Source organism: Diadema setosum, chromosome 1 (genome assembly GCF_964275005.1).
Source record: "Diadema setosum chromosome 1, eeDiaSeto1, whole genome shotgun sequence".
NCBI lineage: Eukaryota > Metazoa > Echinodermata > Echinoidea > Diadematoida > Diadematidae > Diadema > Diadema setosum.
The window spans coordinates 49,139,877-49,164,035 of NC_092685.1; the positions used below are offsets into that span (position 1 = coordinate 49,139,877).

Here is a 24,159-nt window from a genome sequence, read left to right on the forward strand (position 1 = left end):
AATATGGTAGTCATAGTTCGTGGAAAGCTTCCTATACAAAGCCCAGTAAAAGGACCAGCAGTGTGTAACACAGTCATTCCTGTATTGTGTCCTTGGCTTTTTATAAGGTCAAACTAGACTTGTGTTTTAGGCTGTCCTGATCTGACTGATTACAATACTGGTATTTATATCATTCATAAAAAGAGAGACAGCTTTAGGTGTGAAATGATTGTTCAATTTGAATGCATGAAATGATCATGGATGCCTTCAGTGTTAGCAACATCCAAGGTCACAGAAATGCCAAACTTGCAATTATTAGCTATCGAGGCAGTTTCATTTCATTGGATGTGCTGTTTTTCCGTTATCTGTTTATCTTAGTCAGACAGAGGGCCAAACTGATCATGATTTATTGTTGAAGAGTCCATTTTGATTAAGGAAGACTTTGATTAATGCATATTTAGGAAATAAAAGAGATTTCCTGAACTTTTTTTTTATTGATACTGGATATTACCCCACTTTTATGGCAGACATCCATATATCTCAATGCCAGAATTTCTAAATCTTTTATCAGTGATAAGAGGTTTATATGCCTTAATCAGGAAGTGGATTATGATTTAATTTCCTTGAGTTCATCCATGTAATATTGGCAGGCATAATGGTTTATTGTTCAGAAATATTATCGCTTGTGGTTCCTAGTCTTAACCAGGTGGACTTTCAGGTCCTGCATGTAGTAGCCTATTTAAGGAAAAATGAGTAGCCCTATACTCAATCAACCTACTGGCTAAATTAATGCAAAGAGGACATGCAGTTGCAGTAGATATCAGTAGAGGTTAGTATCAACCAGTTTTTTAACCTTTGCAGTCAGTTTTGTCATCAATTTGGATAAACATTTATGTATCAATGCCGATGTAGTTCAAGAGAAGAGATGGAAATAGAATGGGGTTTGTGAGTCCAGACTAGCTGTACATTGAGCTCATCTAGCTTGTCAAAGTACAGGGAGGTGACATGCTGTGCTAAATGGAAATGTTTAAAAGGATTTGCTGCCAGTAATCCTCCCTGGCAGTGTATCCTTGATTATACCTCCAGTGAGCTGGGTAGGAGTGCAAGCGCTAGGTCAACTGTACTGTGATTGGGGATTAAGAATTTCGAAATGTTTATACAGTTGTACTGCTCTGCGAGCAAAGGGGAATGTTCTGTAAGTGTACATGAGGTGAGAAATTTATTTCATTACAACCTTCTTGAATACTCTGAAAGCTTAAACGCAAATTAATTTTGGTGCACTTTTTCTCCAGATTAAAAAAAGAAAAAAGAAAATAGGCAACATTTCATGAGAATGAACCATTAACTTTGAACACTGAGCCCAAGAGATGTTCACACGCACACCTAAACTTTAAGATACGACTTACCAGCGAATCTCGCTCAATGATTATACCAGAAGTGCAGAGTCTTCACTATTTGTATGCCCATACAACATAACGCAGCGGGCTGTTGACCCAGAAGTGAACAAGAAGTGAGGTTCACACTAGCTCACAAGCTCATTGATTATTGTGTCTGCACAGAGCGAAACTACAAGAGGCTCGTGGATAGAAAGTAAACCCTAAGATGTGTGTGGTGCTAATCTTCTACTAAACTTTCAAGATTGCTAACTTTTTAGTGCATCCACACAGCACTAAATTACAAGCTCATCATCAAGAGTTAAGTTTTGGACCTAAACTTAAGTTTAGGAACAGCGTGTGAATGTAAAGTTATTCTGCTGAGATCACAGGAGGCAAGGAGCAGTCCTGGGGTTGGTTTCGACAAACAGCAGCCCACTTCCAGGTTCAATGCCAAGCTTTGTCAAGAATTCCCCTTTTTTTCACCTTAACACTACCATACCATCAATCATCGGTAGTAACTGTCTCAATCTATCTATTCTGGATACTTTCTAAGGCCCTTGGATGAGGACAGCTTTAGGGGCAGAGTGCCTTTGAGAGTAATTCATCCTTTTAACAGCAATTCTTTGTGGTTGAATCATGCCCTGTTTTTTCAATGTTTTCAGACAGAAAGATGGCTTATGGGCAGGGCAGGCTGTACCTAAATCAGATCAATATTTATTCAGCTTTGATGATGGTGGTTATGCCCAAAATGGATTTAGTGCAAATTATTACCGGTGAAATATTGGATACTGTCCTGCTCAGGGGATATTTCACAACTCACTGAAAATGAAAAGAAAAGCAGATTGAGCAAAAAAAAAAGTGTTGAATATGACACCCAACCTTCTTTCAGTTTTGACATCTAGCCATTTCAAATACCACATGGCCTACTGAAGTCTTTGAATGTTTTGCTTACACAGAATAACTGAAGTAACGTCTGTCTCCCATTTTTAATTCAAACAGGAAGATTTATTGAGAACTACATCTTCAGTATCTTTTGATTCATTGCCAGTTCTTTCAGAATAGCTAACTTGAGTATTAAAGCTGTGAGGAGCAAATTCTTGTATGATCATGTCCATACATTGTAGATCACTAGAGTAGAAAATACACTTATGCAAGCCTTTCATATAAGATAGTATTAGATACCCAGCAAACCTGCATGAAATAGTTGTACATTTTACCCTGAATTGAATATTCTATGTATGCTATTTTTAACTCATTGAGGACAGTTTGATTTTGCTACAACACGCATTTCCCATAGACACTTGCCCGAGTATCCTCGGGACTCGTCCTCAATGGGTTAAAAACATACAAATGTGTTGGGTAAACACTCTTTGAGTGTAAATAAAAAAGTTGATCATCTTTGTAACATGTACATGTACAATACCTCACCCATGAAATAAACAAAAGCTATCAATGCAGCAGACTAAAGACCTAATTTTTCAATCCTTTTTCAATGATAATGAAAATATTTCATTTTTGATGAGGATGTACTAATAGGTCCTACATTTTACACATGCATGTATCTATGGGAAAGAGCATGTTTGTACCGGTACTTGTATGTGTATGGCTGTATACATTGTACTTATTTCCCCTTGACAGATAGGCTCCTACATGTAATGGCGATGTAGGTTGACATGGCTACATCATTCTTGAGTCAACATTGGTAGCATATTGAACCATAAGCCTGATAAGGATAATCTTTTTGAAGAGAAACTATAAAAAAAAACAACCAAGGATTACTAATTGTTAAAACTCAAATTCCCATGCACTTGTGCTCATTTGAATGGCAAAATTGAATCTTTCATGATGCAAAAATACTGAATGATACATCGTAGAAAAGTACAAACATATTTTAGGTGTCATTGAGAACAACTACAACAAATCATTTTTCATTATTTAGCATATGTCAATAATTGATTGTTCAAATATTGGTTTGAGGGCAAAATGTATTTAATTTATTTCCATTCTGAATAGCGATGGTTTTAAATAAGTTTTCTATATGAGCAACTAAACACTACGTGTGATGGGAAGTTTGTGGTTCTTCAGCCAAGTGTGAACACTGATTTGGTTGAAAAGTTGTGATTTACCACAAAGACTGTTTCAGGTCTGTCTACATCCTTGGATGGTACATGCAAGGAAGTACAATCTCCTTGGTACATGCTTATTTGCACCCGACAAACAACAGGCCATGATTTCAGCTTCAAGGAATGCAGTGTGTACTCTGAGAGAGATTTGGGGAAGATTTCTTGCTTCTTTTTGGATAATATCGTCTGGCAGCCAGGGCCACTCTCTCACCCAATGTGACCGTTGATTTGTTTAACCCTTTATGTGTTTTGAGTACCGATTGGCACAGAAAACCCATAGCATTGTACACACTGTCCAAAGTCCCTGGCGCAGAAAGGATTAAGAAACGAGATCCTCAACATCTGTGGTTTGCACTTCTCTGACTTGTCATCCAGATCGAAATTTGTTTTCACATGTCAGAAATGTATTTGTGTGAGGTGGCGGTATGGGCATTGTGATGCTCTGAGTTCATGTTATTTGACAAAGTGCCTTTCACTGTCCGGGAATTCTCAAGATATGGACCAGGCACACAAATATGTGAGTCCATGTGCCTTGTAGCAATAAATCCTGCCTTTGGTTGAGATTTTGCACTTCTCGTCAAGGTTCTTTGAGCAAGTTTTCTCGTTTTTCACTTGACGAGGAAAAGGTGATTGATGATGCATGTACTAATGACGTGCCTTGCCCTATTTGAAACCTTTGACCTTCTGTACCCCCTGTGGGGACAGACAATTGTGTATACTTGGATGATGCATTTTGAAATATACAGCTCAAATCATTATTTCTGTAGTGGACACAAGATTAGTGTTCTGTCCTCTGGAACAGATTAAAATGTAGATAGAGTGTTATGCAGTTACAAGCATCTAACCATCATTTGCTGCAAAGTGAGGAGTTTATTCTGAAGTACATGTAAAGAAGGATGACATTTCAGGACAATGAATGTGGGTGTATGCACTGTAGTTCTACATTAATGTTCAAAGTCCTGTTTTCTGACAAACCTGCTTTTTCTACATATCCCAGTCAATATTGTAGGTGAAGCAGAGCATCCCAAAGAGTCTGTATTGTGCACAATCAATGAGGGAACAAAATGAGACATTTCTGAACCAGCCAAAATGTCCCATTCATCTGCAGCCAGGGACCTTTGACCTTGGAAGAGGAAGTTCAGATTGTTGTGTGAAGTTCTGGTTCCAGTAATGAACAGGTGGTGGGCATAGCTTCACAGCTCTCAGCATTGTCTTCGCTCATTCTCTGGATCAATAATTCTGCCTGGGTTGTCATATAAATTTTGCGGCCATTATGCATTTTGTGGGCGATGTGTTTACAATAATGGGTGTTATCTGTTGAACTAGCCTCACTTTCAGGCTGTAGGCCTGTATTGAGAAGAAAGAAGTAGGCCTAATATAGCATTTTTCAAGTCTGAGGCTCTGATTGTTTCATTTTGTGGTAGTTACCATTATAAAGCTTTATGACATACTGATTTATGAAGAACTCTGTGGATCATTGATATCAACTTTAGAGGATAGGTATTATTTAGAGTGCAGGAAACCAGAAAATGGTGAAGAAAATATAATTCATCAGGATCTTTACACATGAATGTTGTATTTAAAGGAATTACATCTTTAAGTTGACAAAATAGTATAGTTTTACAGGCTTCAATAATTTAACAAAAAGAGCATAATTTGGATGGCCTGCTTTTATTGTGCAGCAAAAATTCAGTGATTGTAGAAATGCATTCTTTCTGTTCCATTCAAAATAAAATTTTACTTCAAATGAATGTATGCTTCTTTAATAGCAGTGATGCCATGCCAGAACTTTACTCCAGTCTGTTTACTTTTCATTTCATTTTTCCGCGATGACCAATTTAGCTTGGGCAGCAATGCCATGAATGCCAGAGCTGATGGAGGGGGACGGTGATTGGTAATGAAAACAAGGAGTTAAAGATGTTGCCACACACAGACAGCATGGTGTCTCCCTTTGGGCTGACATGTGGATGATGTCAAGATTCATTCAGCGCTGATGGATGGTGGGGTCAAGGGAAGGCAGGAGGGAGGAGGGGATGAGGTAGAGAAGTTGGAGATACAGAAGGAGGAGGAGGAGGAGAAATATAGTATGGGGGAAGAGAAGCAGGGGCAGAAAAGGGGAGGAGGAAGAAATGGCAACTGCTGTTTGTTTGGTTTTGTTGTTTTTTTGTGTGTTTTTTTTTTGCAGTATTTTGTATTGTTTTTTGTTTGTGAAATATGCTGCAATTTTCATTGAAGATACTAGTTTTTATTCCAAGTTGTGTTACCATAGATGTCTATTGCATGACAGGTAAAAATACTGTTTCTCAACCAAAGATACACGGTATGCTTTTTTAACCCCTGAGGATATTGCAATTCTGTTTACAAGGTTAGCATCCCTAAGAAGGAGAAGCAGGGTTATCAGAGAAGTCACAGAGAGTGGATCTGGGGAGAGAAGAGAGGTGGAGGAGGAGGGGGATAGGAGGAGAAGATAGAGGAAGAGCAGGAGCAGAAGCAGAAGTAGTAGTAGGAGGAATAGCAAGGGGAAGGGTTAGCAGAGGAACAGGAGAGGGATGAAGAAAAAGGGAAATAAAGGAGGAGGGAAAAGAGGAGGAAGAGGTGGAGGGTGGTAGAAGAGTAGGAGGAGGGAAGAGAACTTGAAAAAGAAGCAGAGGAAGATACAATGTGCAGGGAAGTAAAAACTCAGGTACTCTAATAGAAGTTTATTACTTGCCACTGGCTCAAACACCAATGACAGAGTGACCTACAATGTACATGTACATTGTATGGTTGAAGTGATAATTGCACCGTAGAGTGGTATGTGTGTAGCAAAGGTCGAAAATGTCAAGCGATTGTAACTTTCTATTCTCAAATTTAAAAAAAAAAAAAGAATCTGTTTCCAGTAATTGTTAGACTGATATGTTATTTTGATTAGTTTCTATCACTCTGAATGGTATGCCAGCACTTGTGAAACTTCTTAACACTTTCTAATTCTCTCAAAGTTTTATGCAGATTCCAATGCCCTGTACACTTCAATCAGATGATATGTGGCTTCTATAATGTTTCAAATGCAGAGCACTTCATGTGTGCTCTTCAACAAGAGCAATATGTCCGAGGATTGCAAGACATTGCAGATTGAAAAGCTACTATGGTTAATGACCATGTGATTGAGAACCAACCAATACACTCAGAAATCCAAAGAAGGAAACCTTCTCTCAAATGACAGTATTGGTTGATTGTCCATGCTCATTGCTGTGATAGAGACCTAAACCTGCATGGAATTTTTTTGTCAGAATGTAAGTGTTACAGTATATTTCAAAGGTGGTTGTGTTCAGGGTCCAATCTTCCAATGCCAAGGAATTTTAATTGGGACTGGAACATGTCATACCAATGATATTTGTAGTAAGGGGAAAAGAGTTAAAAAAAAACAGATCTGAGATCGAGATGTATGGCTGCTACACTGTGGAATCTCCAGGATTGTATTTTTAGTACTTCTAATGAAGGTCTAAAAGAGGGTCAGTAGAGTTCTAAGCAGGGACTACTCTGTGCTTGTAAGGATTCCACTGATCAAGGGATATCAGTCCTACAGAGGAGTTTACATAGCATGAAGAATTAGAGAAAAATAACAAAACTTGTCCATATGAAGCAAACACCATAGAGGTACACATTGTATACCTTTGACTCCCTTGATTGAAGTTTATGAGGCTGTTAGAGTTAACAGAAGAGAATATATGTATATCATCAATCAATTGAAGTATTGTGATGCTTGGTTAACATTTAGTTCAAATTGATTTGAACTTCCTTGTTCAGAATTCTCTAATTTTTTTTTTCACATTCCAAGACTCACTCTTAGCATGTAATTTCTTGTATTTTGTAGGCATAAACTATACTGTTTTTGATGAAAGTTTTCTGATGTTGATTTTTCCAACTTGATCACAAAAATTATTAATTTTTATGTTTTGACATGTAACCAAAATATTGTCATTACCTGCATCACGATAACGCAAATCAATTTCAAAATCAATTCCTCGGAAGAAATCTGCACTATAATTTGCCTTCTGTAGTGTGTGTGAATGGCAAGTGGAAAAAAGTTTGAATTTTTTTTTCAATCCCATGATGCATCTCACCATACAAGGTCTGCTCACTTGGTTGCCCGGGGAAACACTCTGGTCATTTTGGGGGGATACACACAGTTTGGAACATGTTTTTTTGTAGAATCCAAAAACCAAAAACTTTTGTGTATGAATGGGATATTAGAGAAAGTTTCTTATGTCAAGGGGATGTATGATTATGACACACAAAAATGCTATTAGATCATCCATTCTTAGGGCACTTGACTTCAGGTTCTACCACTTTGTCTACCCTCCTCCCATTGTAGCAACCTATCAAAACAGCAACAACAACAACAACCCCCCCCCCCCCCCGAAACCTAGCATTGTAGTTGGACTACAGTAGCCAAAATAACCACAGCAACCACAACGGAAGAGTAATTGTTTACCCCCCTCCCCCATTACTGCCACAATTCATTTGGGTGTGCTATTACAAATATGAAATTTGTAATTTTGTTTTCTTTGAGTCTAACTGGATGTTTGCATCTAAACCTCATATAGAAACAAAAAGGCGTCCTTCATTCAGGTTTGAACATTCTAATTGTATTGACCAATTCCACTGTGGCAGTAATTTTTTCCTTTTTTTATGTGAATAGATGGGAATAACTTGAACTATGAATCATCTTTGTACTATCTGAATTACATATTTTTTCCCCAATGTGTTTTCACTTTCCTCAAGTCTCGAAATTGCTTCCAGTGAGCCCGAGTCCTCGGTATAAAGAAATCTTTCATTCCGCCAGTGAAATCAAGACACAGACATCATTGTTCAATTGTCGGTCAATAAAGGCTGCTTTCCTACAGGCAGCCACTGGAGTGATCCACCCCGAGGAAACCACAAAATTGCATTCCAGAAAAGTCTCTGACCCAATCTCATTTTTCCTCTTAACTTGTTGCATGCATTGAGTGTCATTTGGCACAGAAAACCTCATAGCATTGTACACACTGTCCCAAGTTCTTTGCCACAGAAAGGTTAAGGGGGCTTGCTTGTTCCTGCGTAGTCTGTAGGCACATGTACCTCCATTGTACATCGAGAATTTCTTTCATCATGATATTGTGATGAACTTCAAATGAAGTTCTTGCTCTATACAGTTGTAGGATGATTTGACATCCCCACAATTACAGATAAGACAAGCAATTGAGTCTTAATGACAGCAGCCCCAGGTTGATGTTTATCTCCCATGTTGATGTTTTCTAGTCCATTGATTTTCATCCCATGACATGACATTGGTATGTATCGATGAAATGCTTGATCCTGTAGTAAGGATGACAGTGCTGGAATATGTTTGGAAAAATTTGTGAAGTAGACTCCAAAGCTGAAATGCACATCACCTGTTGTCAAGGAGTTGAATGTCACAATTGCGGTTCTTGTTTGCAGGTTTCACCTTGTGAGATGTGTGTTTGAGTCTGGAGAGCATCCCATGGGTAGGCTTGTATTCACAGGCTCCAGGGAAGTGAGGGTTCCATCTAAAACCACCGGTGGTGCACTCTTCTGGAATTTCGTTTTCATTTTCATTCCGTAAATTGAGAGATGTTTCTGCCGAGATTGATAAACCCCCCTTCCCGTCTCACTCTTCGTTTTTTTATCCATAATTGGAACAATATTCCCCATGATCACACGGTACATAATTCACCAATTTTCCTGCTCTGTCACCAAACACCGGCCCACATTTACTCTCCTGGTCATGCCGCCTAGTGTAACCGGCTGGAGAATCATTTGTTAAGTAGCCAATTTCAGTAGTCTGGAAAACAGAAACTGAGCATGAAATTTCATACATGTGAGATTGTTTGACAAGCCGCGTAGTTTTGATGGTTGATGCTTGTGCTTGGAATCTATTCTCCTCTCATATCTTTGTTCGGTTTTTGGTAAAATGGATTAGCAGTATACAAAAGGTACATGTCACTGATGTAAGGAACAGTTCAACACGGAGGCAAATGATTTCTTTTTTCCCCCTCTCTTTTGTTTGCAGGTTCAAAGTTTTTTTTCTTTTTTTTTTTGTAATCTCATTAACAAAGTAGAGTGGTCAGTGTCCCTCCCCCCCCCCCAAGAAAATTCTTCTCATTTGCTTGTAGATGTTGTTATGAAAGCATTTCTACCTCATGCTGTTTAGAACTCCTGTAAGCATGCTAACAGTTTGAATTGTATGTTCTTGGTCTTGCAGGTAACTCCCCCACCCACAAATACATGTGATAGCTGATATCAAGGGTGGGGCTACCACAGAGAGACAGCCAAGATGCCGGCCAAGCGGCGGAGTATGTTCTGCTGCCTCGGCGGCGCCGACGACACGCCTGAGATCGTCGTGGACAACATGATCTTGCAGACGATCAAGGAGGAAGATCCCATGCCGCCTCTGGACGAACTCAACGTCAAATTCGAGGAACTCTTGGTGAGTTTGATGAACTTCCGGCTCAACACTCAAAACTTTTAGGTTGCCCCATATCAACTTGCCCATCTGCACAGGGGCAACTGAATTTTGCCACTGTGCAGGTGTAATACAAGGACTGGAAAGATAACCGAAATTCATGCTGTGATATAATGCACTGTGTTTTGCCATAATCAAACACAGAAATGTTACATAATTGATATGAGCAGTCTTTGGGTACAGACCTGCTATGGTAATTTCCTAGACAAATTGGTCTTAATGCTATTTTATTCGAAATACATCTGAATTATCGGTGTCATCAGTTTAGAAAAAAAAATATTACTTTAGTGTTGCTTGTCATGCTTCAAACACAAAGACAAATAGATTTGTCAGATGGTATTGTAGTAATCAACATTATAAGATTCTTTTCTGTTTTGTCATCTACAGCTGCATGTAATAAATACATGTCAACAACATTGCTGCAAAATTTGCAGCAATTCAGACGCCAATTTTTGCCCATTTTCTTGCGACGTTGTAACATATTGTGTTCGGTGAGATGAAAGACCTTCTCAGGCTGCCGAACTGATTATGGTTCATGAGTCACAGACCCTAGCGAGCTCGCATGTTTTATTCATCACGCTCAGGCGACTTGCTTGTATTCTTAGTGAGCTGTTAGTAACATGATTACGACAAATATGAAATTAATACGACCACAGGTTCAACAGTAATGGATCTGAATACATAATCATAAAATCAGCTGGTGGTATCCATGGAACAAATTTGATTTTGACAGGCTCTTAAAAAAACAAACTGAACAAAATCTTCAAAGCCCAATAAATGTACATACAGAGTAAGACATGTTAAGACGGGCTGTAAACTCATTGAATACTAGTCCCTAGTATTCTCAGATTAGGGTAAATGGGAAATGCGTATTGTAGGAAAATCAGTCTGTCTTCAGTGGGTTAAAAGAATGCACCAGGGCAGCTGCTCGTCTGCATCTCATGAAAATTAGTATTCTTCTGAATATTGGTTTGAGAACTTATTGAATGTCAAGCATGGAGGTGCCCAAACTACAAAGGTGATATGAGGTTAATAATACCAAGTCATGTACATACATTCAGACAAAATTATTAGTACCGCATAGCTAAGGATCAATGTAACAAGATTCTAAAAAGAATCGATCTTGCAAGGAAATCTTTGAAGTCACAGCCGAGCTAACCAAATCAGCGGTTTGTAAGTGACGGTTACCAATCTGCCATTGATTACATAAACTACAGTGTACTTGTACAGTTTTGTATGATGTCACCGAGAATTTTGACTTCTTGGGTGTCATCATTGGCCATGTTTAAGAGGCAGATACTGGTGAGCTCATTGTGTATATTTGGAATCTTGTAAGAACACAGCAGGCTAACCCAAGTTTGTCAGTCAAAGTTGAGATGACAGCAACCCAGATTGTGACCCCATAGCAGATATTAGTGTTACAATGATAGCATTAAAGAGTTTTGTTGTTGGGTCATCTTTTTTTTCTTTGGGTGTGTCCTTTTCAAACCAGCTGATGATGCATGACTCCGCAAAGATGCACCTGACAGCTGAACTAGGTGGATTGTTGTCAGAATGAAAAACAGGAAGAGCATAAAGAAAACAGAAGGCGAGGGAGAGGGCCACTGGGCTGTGACTGGGTGGGCAGGAGGAAAAAGATGAATGATGAATTATCGACAAAACATCTGGGTCACTATTCTGATGGAAAACGCAGGGCCGGTGCTGTAGCAGATTCAGGTCATCAAAGAGATTGACATTGCTCCATAATTTTATAACTGCAGAATGTATCGAGGCAAGTGATTGGGTAAAGCTGTACAAAATACATTAACCATTTTTTTTTTTTCCTTTGAGAGAAGAGCTCAGTGACATGGATGGTATGGGCATTTATGTCATTTGAGCCAGGTCATTGAAATCTTTGCATCATTCTAAATCTTGAGAAAGATTACTGCACAAGGAAAGAGATGAAGAGGGAGAGAATACATGTCATAGAATTGTGAGTAGATAATGGAACATTGATGCATATTGGAATTCTTGTTCGTGTACTCATACAATGTAGTTGCATCAGGAAACATACGTATCATGGTTCGTAAACCAGATTCGATGTTGAAGGTAGGGGATACCTTTTACAGAACTCCCAAAATGCAGCAAAACATTAAATATGAACCTCAGGGGACTTGTTTAGGCCACTGCTGAGAAATTTGAAAGTCAACAGTTATCTGCAATTTGAATAATGCACAAAACTCAACTACTCAGTAGTTCTGTGTGTCAGCCACACTTAAGCCTTTTTGTTGCAGTCTTCTGTATTTTTTATCTATAAACGCAAATCTTAAAGTATAAGAGCTGATGTAATAACATATAGAGTGTGTGGCAAGAATGTATATGGAAATGTTTGTAAGTTTTGATGAGCTTTATTCACAAAATATACATGATGGACACACATGCAGTGCATGGGTCTGCAAAGGTAGCCTAGTAATGTAATGGAAATTACGGTGAGCCCCGAAAAGAATTCAATTCAAAATCTAATGGTCAATAAAAATATACTAAATGTTACCTTCCACTTTCAATACTTCATGGGAGTTTCTAAAATGATACTCTCTTCAACATACCACTGTGCTTAAAATACAACTCTTCATTTAAGGCATGCAAATGGGATTCCCTACCTTTAAGGGAGTGAACGTACATGTATATTCCAGACTTAATATTGTCGTCATTCCACAGCCCTGTGTGCAAGAGTTTTGAAAGATATAAATTCATCACCTGTCTCCACCATGAAAGAAAAGAAAAAGGAAAATCCAAGAGATTTAGGTGGAAGAATGTTGCACTTTGGTGTATATCATGTCATTGAGAGTAAGCTTGGCTGATGCGGCCCTGTCAGAGTATCCACACCAAACATTCGCGGCAAGAAACTTTCACAAATTGGAGCCAGTAGCTGTTTTCGTGGCATGAGACTTTCGCGAATCGCCTCTGATATTCAATGCGTTGTGCAGACAAACACTTTCGCGAATCTTGTATCCTTGCAAAATATTCGCAAAAGTTTCATGCACGCAAAAATTTCAGGTTTTACAAGTATCCACTCCAGCACTGAAGGCGTTCAGTCCTCCCTCACTTGCTTTTTAGCGTCATATTTTTATCTCCATAATGTCAGTGTCACTTACGATGCAGACCGCTCTTCCTAGCCATCAAGAGCAACTATAAATATAAATACCACCTACGGTAAAAATAACCGTCCCCCGAGACTTGGCCTGTGTCAGAAAAACGAGATGGCCAAGAGAGTTTGAGATCAAGAACAACATGCGTGTAAACTGGCAAATGCTTTTTGTCATCACTTGCTGTGAATGCTTCACCCAAAATGATTTTGCAGAAACATAGTTTTATCAAATCAATTATCTTTTTTTATGTAATCATTGCAGATAAGAATTGAAAATGGAAAACAAAGAGAGAAAATGAAGCATTTCATCACCTATGTAGAAAGTGCTTACATAATCAAAGATTTTATTTTGATACTCATGAGGGGAGAGCTTTCTATAGCCTAACTTGACAGGTCCATGGACTGTCTCAAGAAGAGAATTCACAGAACTTGCTAATTTCCTCACTTTCTGCATTCAATTGTGCCGAGAAGCCGTGCAGTCATGTGCTGTCAATTGGGATTGATCAGTCGGTCGTGCAAAAAAAGCAGCACAAGGTGTGCGAAGGGTATTAATAGCGGAGAAGCCCTGTCGATGACATCGCCGCTGCTGCCAGCAAGTTTATTCCTGGAAGGGTTAGCGATCGACCAAGGTTAAGAGAATCCCCATGGTGCATGGTAAACACACCAGCCAAAGGAAGCCTTCAGTTACAAGCAAAGGTCCAAGATAGTTTCACACTTTACACTATGATACAAACCATTTGGGCTTAAATTCATATTTCTACTTGTGTTGGTTACATAATTTGCAGCTTGTCGTCATATACCATATCCCAAATTTGATGCACATGGTACAATGTATGATATCAGTGTACTGTGCAGACAGTTAGAAATCAGTAATATAAATTCTTTGCACTTTTCATGCACTTATTCGAGAATATAAACTTAGTTTGTAACCCAGAAGATCAGCCCATCCAGTTCAGATTTTATTTTAGCAAGTGATCATCAAAGTAAGTGATAACATAATATCTGTTTACAAAATTCCCACCACCAACCCCAAACAAAAGTGTGTTGAGTTATAAAAATCCATTTTGAAAGTGTGCCAAAATTTGAGCCAAAGTGCAACGGTTACAGTCCCATCATGTGACGTGAATCGACCATGCCAAGGTTCATGCTTATCTAGCATTTCATAGCATCAGCTGTGTTATGTGCTGTAGCTGCTTTTCTCACTGCCTTGACTTCTTCCTTTTATTACAATACAAGATGATGGTCTTGATTGCTGCCGATGGTTCTCTAGCTGACAGATTTATACCCAGCAGCAGAGACAACATCAGCATGGGGGGAAAAACCATATACGGGGAAAAATCATCTCCACACAGTGCAATTTTAAGCACTGGAATAACTGAAGAGTGCTTACGAGCAATCATAAATAATTGGGCGGCAGTCATACACAAGTCTCGAGGCATGAATTATCACATTGAAGTATCCCCCCCCCCCCCCACCCTTAGGGTGAGACTGTGCAAACTGATTTCTTGTAATATGATAGTGATAATGCTGATATTGTGCTGCCCTCTCTACATTCTCCAGAACTGCATTGTATATTGAAGTGTTGTGTATTCCAAATTTGTTTCTTCTTGCAAAGTAGGCTATGTCACTTGAGAATGATATTAGAGTTCAAATTTGTTATAAAAGTGGATATTTTCAATGTGAGTAATTCTTCACACTCTGCTGAGTGAGATGAATTTCACAGAATTCCACAGAATCAAGACATCACATGTAGTGGTACATATAACATTTACAATCAAAAATGTTTGTGTGCTTTCATTTTTGCACAAGTTTTGGTCAAAATGAGAGAAAATTTCCAGATTCACAGGTCTCTGAATTGTTAATACTTGAATGTGGATGATGATAAATCCGGTCATCATTTGGGTAGGGGGATGGAATCCAAAGTAGTCTTTTCTCATGTAAAATTTAGATGAATTTTGAAACACACAGGACCTGCAAAGAGTTTAATCAATTCACATTAAATTATTGCAAAATTACATTTTGGAAAGAGTTGGAATGGACATGCTGACACATTTAACATGGTAAAAGTGCAAAGAATGTGACGGATGTACATCAAGTTACAATTGTTGGTAGTATGGCCAAGGAGGAATGACTAATTGGTTGCTATCTCAGTTTGTTGCGTAATAGTCACAACCGTCATCCTTTCTAGTGAGATATGTGTTTTAATGGTACCAGATTCAGAGAAAATGGACTGTGTAGGTGGGTTACCAATAGCGCACCCACTTATGATACAGGATGTATCATGTTCACAGGTAGTCTACTTCAACACTTTTGCATTAACCCGTTGAGGATGGACTGATATTTGCTATAACACACATTGCCCATAGACACCTGCCGGGGTAACCGGTTAATCGGTTAACCGGGTTAACAACCAGAATGTCTTGTGTAGTCATGTATAAACTCTCTCAATGACTGCACAGAATTGTCTGGTAAATGCTGCCAACATTTTGAACTGTCTTTATGGCGGTTATCCATATTGAGCTTAAGTTTGATTTCAAGACTCTCTTTACCATTTTTTTTTTTTTGATGTTTTGCTTTTACAACCTGGGTATAATTAGAGTAATTACAGCATATCAGAACCCATGTACAGTGTAGAGTGTGCATCTCTAAACACCCTCCATAAAGAGACGGGATCGGTGTGTCAAACTAAACCGTGTCAAAATTATTTGTAAGCTGGTTTGCGGGAGATGGTATCCGGGCAAAACTTCCTCTTGGGATTTGTAGCGTTACTCACTGACCTGTGACGGGAAGGTTCTGTGTACCGGTGCCAATTTTGGGGATCCAAACTTTAGCCTTCCAACAGCTTGCTCTAACCCATTAAAAAGACAAAATGTCATTAGAAAGGACAGTGATTGAAAGATACAGTTTGACATTGGTCATACTGTGACTTTCAGCATATATATTGTAAGTGCAAGTTTAAAAACTTTTTTTTTCTGAATTGAAGTTGTCCTATAAAATGAACTACGTCTTGTATTTTATCAACTGCTTACATTGGTTTATCAAGCATGGCATGAAACTGATACAAAAAAAAAGTATATTGATAACAAAGGTGGCACCGGTTTTATCATTACCAATAACCGTTAATAGAAGAAGACAATATGTTTTCAGGTGATGATTATTTGATTGCTTACTGATGAAAAATATGGTCAAATTCTCTGTAGACATCAATTTTCATTCTACATTTGTACATAGTATAGAAGATACGGGTTCTGTCAATGCATTTATTGCTTGTTAGAGAACATTTTGATTTTAGATTTTTCATCTCATATTTTATTTGCTTGCCTCTCTGATCTCCACGAGGTATATCAAAATTAATTCAACTGTTATAACATCGGAAAAATGCTGATATTGCTGTTATCATGTAGAAGATGCAATCATTGATATTCTTCATTTCTTTTCAGGATTAGTAAATGCTGATTCTTGTGCAATATCTTATTTCATTTTTATTTTTTTTTTTATTTTTTTTTTTTTTGTAATTGTACACTCACATACAATGCAATTGGTATAAAACTCACAATTTGTACATGTGCCAGCAAGGTAATATTAATGAAATAAAATGTTGATGCTGAGTTGAGTGCTATTGGGCCATTTGATGATGGATATCATGAAAACAATTAAGTGTGTATAATACCTGATTGCTATTCTGATAATCAAATGGGCTTTTGCATAGGTACTGTATAGTACAACCAGGCCTGGTACAACATCAGTATTTGCTATACAGTTTAATAAAACTAACCAAACACCAAAATGAGATAGCAACCAGACAAGGCATGTTTTCAATCAGCAAAATAATTCATGCTCACATCAGTTTGAATTTCTTTCAAACTCTACATTTTCAGTAGCACAGCACAGACAGACATGTAGGCCTACAGTAATCTCCAGACTCTATGGCCTGAATCTGAGGTCTGTAACACAATACCCAGACATCTCATGTTTTTATTGTCATATAGATTTTATAGATTTGTGAGGCCCTTTCAATGTAGTACAGGTATTAAAGTAATCTGATCCATAGACAACAGTCCATCCCCCATAATCACTACCATCAAGTATTACTTTGTATGTTTTAAAGGGCTTGATCACCTCCTCACTTCAGTTGTTTATTTGACAATGCCCTTTCTTCAACCCAAAGACAGTCTTTGTGGCAAATCCACCCATTGTACATCAGATAGTTTCTCCAGAATCAGGTGAATTTGGTGATTCTGAAGACATCGTTGGAATAGGCATTTGATACTCGAAAAATAAGATTAGTATTTTGTATTTCTCTGGACATTTCCCTTCCCATTTCCCACTGATGAGATTAGTCAAAACCCGTCAAAGTTTAAGTGTGGTCATTCAGATGTTTGTTTGTTTGTTTGTTTGTTTGTTTGTGTGTGGGTGTGTTATTTGTATAGAGAACAAGATATTTTGTTCTTGTTTGATTCTACAGTAAGAAATGTTGCTCTTGAATTGCTAGTGAGTCATGAGAAAATTTCATTATCGAATGTAAGTTACCGATACTTTTTTTCTCCCATCTTTATTGTAGGCCGAGCTGGATCTGACAGCACAGCACAGGGATCGAATGTTCAGCCTCTCCCCGGAAAAGAAGTGGCAGATCTATTGTAGCAAGAAAAGAGTGAGTGAAGTGCATTATTTTCTCTTTTCAGGGAGTGTCAAAAAGATAGTTAAATCGAGTATGCTCACCCCCATTAGTCACCCCTCAACAATCAAATTCTTGGAATTTTCCATGGTCACAGCTTGTCTGTAGAAGCTCATCTTTCTTTAGCTCTTTTCTTTATTCTGTACGCTTTGCATGATTTTTTTTTGTGTGTGTGTGTGTTTTTTTTTTTGTTTTTTTTTTTGCTGTTTGGCAAGTACAATACTGGCAAGGGGCTAGCAGTACAGTATCTGAATGCACAATACTATTGCTAGTCGGTGTATGCCAATAAAACCACTGTAAGAAATGATGCCATGATAGTCTCGACCTCTGAGTGTCTGAATGAATATTCTGCCATCCGTGAACTGTTGTCTAATTTGCATAAAGTCCAAATTACGAGAGTGTGTGTGGGGGGGGGGGGGCTGAGTAATTCTCTATATCAGGCTGATATGCAATCCGTGAAAGGAAATGGACGTTAACTTACGGCTTCCTGCAACGGTAGCCATTGGATGGAAGGGAGAGGACAGCTTCATGATTTAAGTATGTGACACACTTCAGAAGTGGCAGTGAAGTGGACCAAGATGAAGAGGGGGAAGGGGTTAGGGGGAAACCAGAACTTATGCATCTTGCGGGGAGAAGAAAAACCTGATGTTGCACGGCTAGAGGATGGAGGTGTGTCGAAAACATCCAAAAGTGCAGTGCATTGTATCGCCTGCGTATTTGAGGAGTAATCCTATCCAGTAAAATCTCCAGCCGGAGGGGTGACAAATATATTCCCAGCATGCCGAGTTGCATCCCACAATCCAATCAGTCAATCATGGCGCTCTGAGGGCCGCTCGCGAGCCACTGTATCCCATCGCAGAACCAATAAAAGGTGGTTTATTCTGGACTTCCTGAAATATTGCAGCTCTTTCCACATATGACAAAGAGGCAATATAACAGTCAAATGTTCGACAGAGCTGCTGTATTTATATGAAATGTGATCTCAATATGTCGGTCCATATCAGCCAATGAATTGAAAATGGCAAACATATAACTTTCCACTATGGGAATCTAGATTGCCAGTTATCAGTGTGAGGAAAGTATGATGATTTTATATTCTACAGTTATATTTGCGCAACATGCTTTATACGGTTCATTGTATGATTTTTGGTTTCATGCAGTGATCTATTTCAGTGTTAGGCAAAGAATATGATTCATATATTTGCATAGTATATTTCTATTTCATGAAAAAAGGCATGACTTAAAGGGGAAGTCTCTCTTTGAGTTATATTATAAGTGAAAACGAAAAAAGTTTAGGGCAGATTTGTTTGTAGTAAACTTGTTTTTTGCCCTTAAATTTTCTTCTTTTCTTAAACGGAAATTATTTGATAGTTGTATTCTGAAAATAATGATCTTGATTTAGGGGGAAATGGTAGCAGCTTCATATTAGACTTGCTAATAGGAATGCAATATACAAGTTTTGAGCAACTGATCGTAACATGATATAAACAATTTGAGAAAATATATGGGTACACTTGTAGGTCGCTGGGGCTGTCAGTTAGTTCTTCAGGATTATTGGATATTTTAATATTCATCATGAGAACTATATTTTCTAAACATCAGCCCCAAATGAAGATACCCAAATTCTTTGCAGAAGCACTCTTATATGCTGTGTGCAGTGACAGTTAATTTTCGGTAAGAAGCGTGTGTGTGTGTGTGTCATGATTCCCTTTAAACATGAGTCACTGCAGGGTATACCAGGGCTGTAAAGCCCAGTAGCTCCACGCATACACACATGGTGTAGGCATGGGAGACTGGTTAGGCCAGTGTGTGAGTTATTCACACGTTGTGGCGAATGACGTGTTCCACAAGCACCCCGCTTGGATTAACACATTCTCCCTTTCCGAGGAAGGGGGGTGATGACACTCAGACTGGGATTATGGGAAATGAAATCACAAATACTCTCCAGAGGCATATGATTGGCTTAATATGATAATAGATCTAGTAGGTATACCATACAGGCACCCTTACTGTGAAGTGGTCAGCCATCTGTTTTAGTGACCATAATGTACATTCGCTCAATTTCTTATTATACATCTTTGTAGGGAATGGTGTTTACATGTAATTGTCATATTCATCATTACATGTATTAAACAAGATGTGAAAATTTGTGTCTTTTGAATCTTCATGAACAATAGGTAACCTCAGTTACTTGATTGTAGGGTAACAGAGGCATGGTGATTTAGCACATTTTGTCAAGTTAGATAGATAGATAGATAGATAGATAGATAGATAGATAGATAGATAGATATATTTTTATTCTTATTTTTATTGTATGCCATATCATTTGCTTGAAATGGAGGAAGAAACTCAAGATACTTAATGTCTAAGACACGGCAACACAGTTTGCATCTGTGGTATGGTAAGAGTCAGGACAAAGGTTGATGCACTTCCAGTAATCGGAGATCGCTGTGTGTATTATTTCTGTCTTAGATGTAATTTTACTGAACAAAATATGATGTAAGATTTTAACCTTCTCTCAGCTCTGGAGCTATATTGATGACAAAGCTATATTGCAGTTTTATATTTTTTCTGACATATTTTCCCCTTTTAACTGGAAGTGATTTTCAGCACCCAAATTGCTTGTACCAAAGAGGGCATTTAGCCAAAGCCCAGCAGCTATCCCCCCCCCCCCCCCCGCCCCTTTGCCTCTGATTATGGGTGTAATTATTGGAATTAATGAGATACTTTATAGTGAGGCCTTTGAGCTGTGATCATTAGCTTTAGATTTATATACTGTACAAAAACTGTATGTTGGTTTATGGCCCCATATAATCCCTCTGCAAGTATTTTGTGCCTCATTTGAAAAAAAAAAAAAAAAAAACTTACTGTAGAAGCTTTGCTCTTGTGTGCTTGTAGTGCCAGTGAACTTAACCCATTAATATGTTATCTAAAAAAAAACACCAACAACAACAACAACCAGCCCCTACTGTTACAGTTCTCGTTTAGTGGGTCATATGAATATTGAGTCGATGAGGTAGGAGAGAGGTACAGAGTAAAAGTTGGGGAATCATCTATTAACCCAGTGAGGATGAGCTGGTTTTGCTAGAACACACATTTCCCGTAGGCCTTAATAAAGTTGTGGTCTGTCTGCATCAGGAAAGAAAAAAAAAAAAGAAACCCACCCACATAGAGCAGGTACTGTACTATAGTATAGCCTATATGCAGCATATTAGTATTTTGCTAGTCAACATATATTCGTGAAATGAATAATGTGCAAAGATATTGCCTTTCAAAAAAGAAGTGTTTTGTATTTAAAATGCATCTAAGTTAAGGAATTGCGTTTCTCTTGTGAAAATTCATACTTTATTCTCAGTCTTTCATTGTTCTTGATGGTAATTTCAACCACTCACAAAATTGTCTTACAAGTTCAAATTCACAAAACATTGCTATGTGCAAGATAATGGTGTGGTTGTTGAATGATATTGCCTTGTTAAAAAAAAAAAAAAAAAGAAAATTAAAAAAAGACCCATCTTCAGATTTGAGGGGCATATGTGAGTTCCCACACGTCCCTTGAAGCCTGGAAGTGATAAATAACCAGGGATGTGTTTGGTCAGGGTCGGGTTTCTGTCCGTCAGCCTCCAGTCTCAATAGCCAAGTACAAGCAGATGGTGTTTATCATATGATGATGAAAGCCCCATGGTCATGTGACCTGTCATGTGATGACAGAGGTCTGACAAAGATAACCCTCCTTCCCCCCCCCCCCCAAAAAAAAAAAAAAAAAAAAAAAAAAAATATCCCCCTGTTCAGACGCAAGCCAATTTGTACCAAAACTCAATATATAAAGAAACAATGTATCATAAAGAATCATCGTATAGCCGACAGACCGTTCAGATGCTAATCTCGACCATTCTGGAAAACATCGTATAGAGCCATGGAGAAAATCTTGTGATATTAATGAAAGAAACCAATCTTAATTTGAGGTTGTATTGGTTCAAATGTTTTCCTTTTTACTTTGCGTCAAAATGCAGCCAGCGATTTTCTTTTTCGTTTTTTGCTTTCTACATTTCATGTCGCTTTTAGTTCTGAATCAGATAAACACTGATATACCTTTATGTCTAACTCTATTGCTTTGACCATGAAATTAGGCATTTTCGTATTATGGACAATGCATGACCTTTTAAAACTCATACGTTGCAAAAAGCAATTTCATGCATCCATAACATAGTGTCTGGATGTGTGTTCTTGTAGGAAATGGGGGGGGTGTAAAAATTTTAGTGCAGTCATACACAAACGTTTGTGGAGATTTTGCCAATTTTTTATCAAGTGGACAGAGTAACCAAAACGTTGTTTAATTGCATCACTGCATGATTACTAAGCACGAAGTTAGTCACCAGTAATATTGGTGTACAGAGACATTCACTACAGTAGGTTGGAGGAAGGGGAGGGGGTGTGGGGATGCCTGACTGAAGAATGTAGCAAATGATGAAGCTGATAGACACAAGTTTTATAATGATGGAGAACTCTCATTCTTTGGCTGCAACTCCTTTGTGGCCCAAAATTCTGGACCCATTCAATCCTATTACGTCTGTGTCGATACAAATCGGCTGGCCAATTTCACCCAGTGATTTCACAAAGCGGCTGCTTTCAGTGTGTCTGTCGGTCCTTCCTAACTTTCTTTATCTTCCAAATCGTGACATGATTCCTGAGTGACCTGACTTTCATGTTCATTGCGTATTCTACAGCCGGAAATGTAGGAACGTGTCTATCTGTTGTTTCCTGATGCAGCGGTCACCCTGGCAGGGCTACACTCATGATGTTTTATCAATCGGGTTCCTCGGAAAGTGGAAGTTATTACTCCGGGTACTTCTTGCCTGTGTGTTTAGAAATGACAGTCTCAATGAATGGGGGCAGTTGATCATTGATGGGAATCAATGAGAAGGGTCAAAGGTTAATTGCGTTGACTGCTGTCTCAAATTTATCCACAGCATGTAGACCACAACTATGTCATTATCCCCGCGTTCACATTGGTCCCCGCGACGCACGCGGGGACAGCCACAAGAGATCTTATCTTTTCTACGACTGACCGTTCACATTGGTATCTCATCTGTCCCCGAGCTGTGGGGGCATTTTGGGGCTTGGAGCGAGCTCTGCCACTTGAATCCAGGCATAGCGCATGCGCACATTTGATGACCACAGCTGGACGCTATCAATTGCGCCCCAAGGTCACTCTCCCCTCCAAATCTTGTCCCCGTAACCGACTTGCTTCGCGGGGACGAGGGGACAAGTCCCAGCGAGCGTTCACATTATGGTTTTTGAGGAGAAAGTCCCACAGCTCGGGACTTTCCCCGCGTCATGGGGACCAATGTGAACGCGGGGGTTGTGGTATCACAAGACCCTCTGGTACTCCTCTAATGTGGAAACCAGCTCTGCAGTTGTAATAACTACTCAGCATAACTGGCCCATAATCCTACATTTGTACGTAAGCAGAGGAACAACCCATGCCCATACAGACCTCTTTCACACTCGTCAAATGCAAGGTCCATTGACATTCACATTTGAAAAAAATAAAAATAAAATAAAGAATATTCAAAACAGCAACTGGTTTTGTTTGCTTTTTGTTTGTTTATTTGTTTTCAGCTGTTGACAGCAGCAGAGAGAAAAAGAACAACGTTAAGTTAGTGATAGTTTGTGCATCCTTGGAAATTAGTAGACATGGCCTGTTCCTCACACTACAGTGGGTCATATCAAGTCCACGAGCAAGTGCAGGTTGTGAATGAAAGTAAATTTTAATAAAGTCATGTAACCTTTATGTTTCCATGTGCCCATATTGGGAGTTGCATGACCAAAACATACAACTTTCAGTGGAGGAAGGCTTTACATTAACTTACTGAAGAAAGTACCACAGATGGAGTTTAAAAATGAAAACAACAAAGAAACTTGGATGGTGGGTTTCCCATTTGTTTGGTTTTTTTTCCAGAGTTTAAGGTAGTAGTTGCTTAGCAACATTTCAAAACAAAAGTCTAGAATCTAAGGGAAAAACATTTATTTGCCGCCAATATACGTGTAAATGCCCTTTATGAGTGAGCCATGAGAAACCATTAACAGCATGCTTGCCTGTTTTCCCCACTTGGTACATTCACTGTCAGCTGGACAGAGACTCTGTAGGCCTGTTGCTATGGCAACATCAGTTGTCTTATGTTTACACTTTAGATTTTTTGTTGCCACAAGGCGTTTGTGTCACAGACTGTATGTTATAGGTTGTCTGTCCATCTGTCTGTCTGTTTCTCTGTTTCTCTGTGCCACATCCTTCTTTAGTTACATTGAGAACCTGTAGACAAACAAACATATTATTATGCAAAGGGGATTGCTCTGTGGAGACAAATTTTTGTGGG

At 38.7% G+C, this 24,159-nt stretch overlaps 1 protein-coding gene across 1 annotated transcript in view; it reads left to right on the plus strand.

Annotated features, from left to right (window-relative positions):
* The first annotated feature begins 9,734 nt into the window (after positions 1 to 9,734).
* The window catches only part of LOC140236727 (disheveled-associated activator of morphogenesis 1-A-like), an 88,569-nt gene continuing 74,144 nt past the window's right edge, over positions 9,735 to 24,159 (plus strand). Inside the window, exons 1-2 of the mRNA XM_072316655.1 lie at positions 9,735 to 9,947; positions 17,672 to 17,761. Coding sequence (XP_072172756.1) covers positions 9,795 to 9,947; positions 17,672 to 17,761 — 243 coding nt within the window. The 5' untranslated portion in view covers positions 9,735 to 9,794. The remainder of the gene's footprint in view (positions 9,948 to 17,671; positions 17,762 to 24,159) is intronic.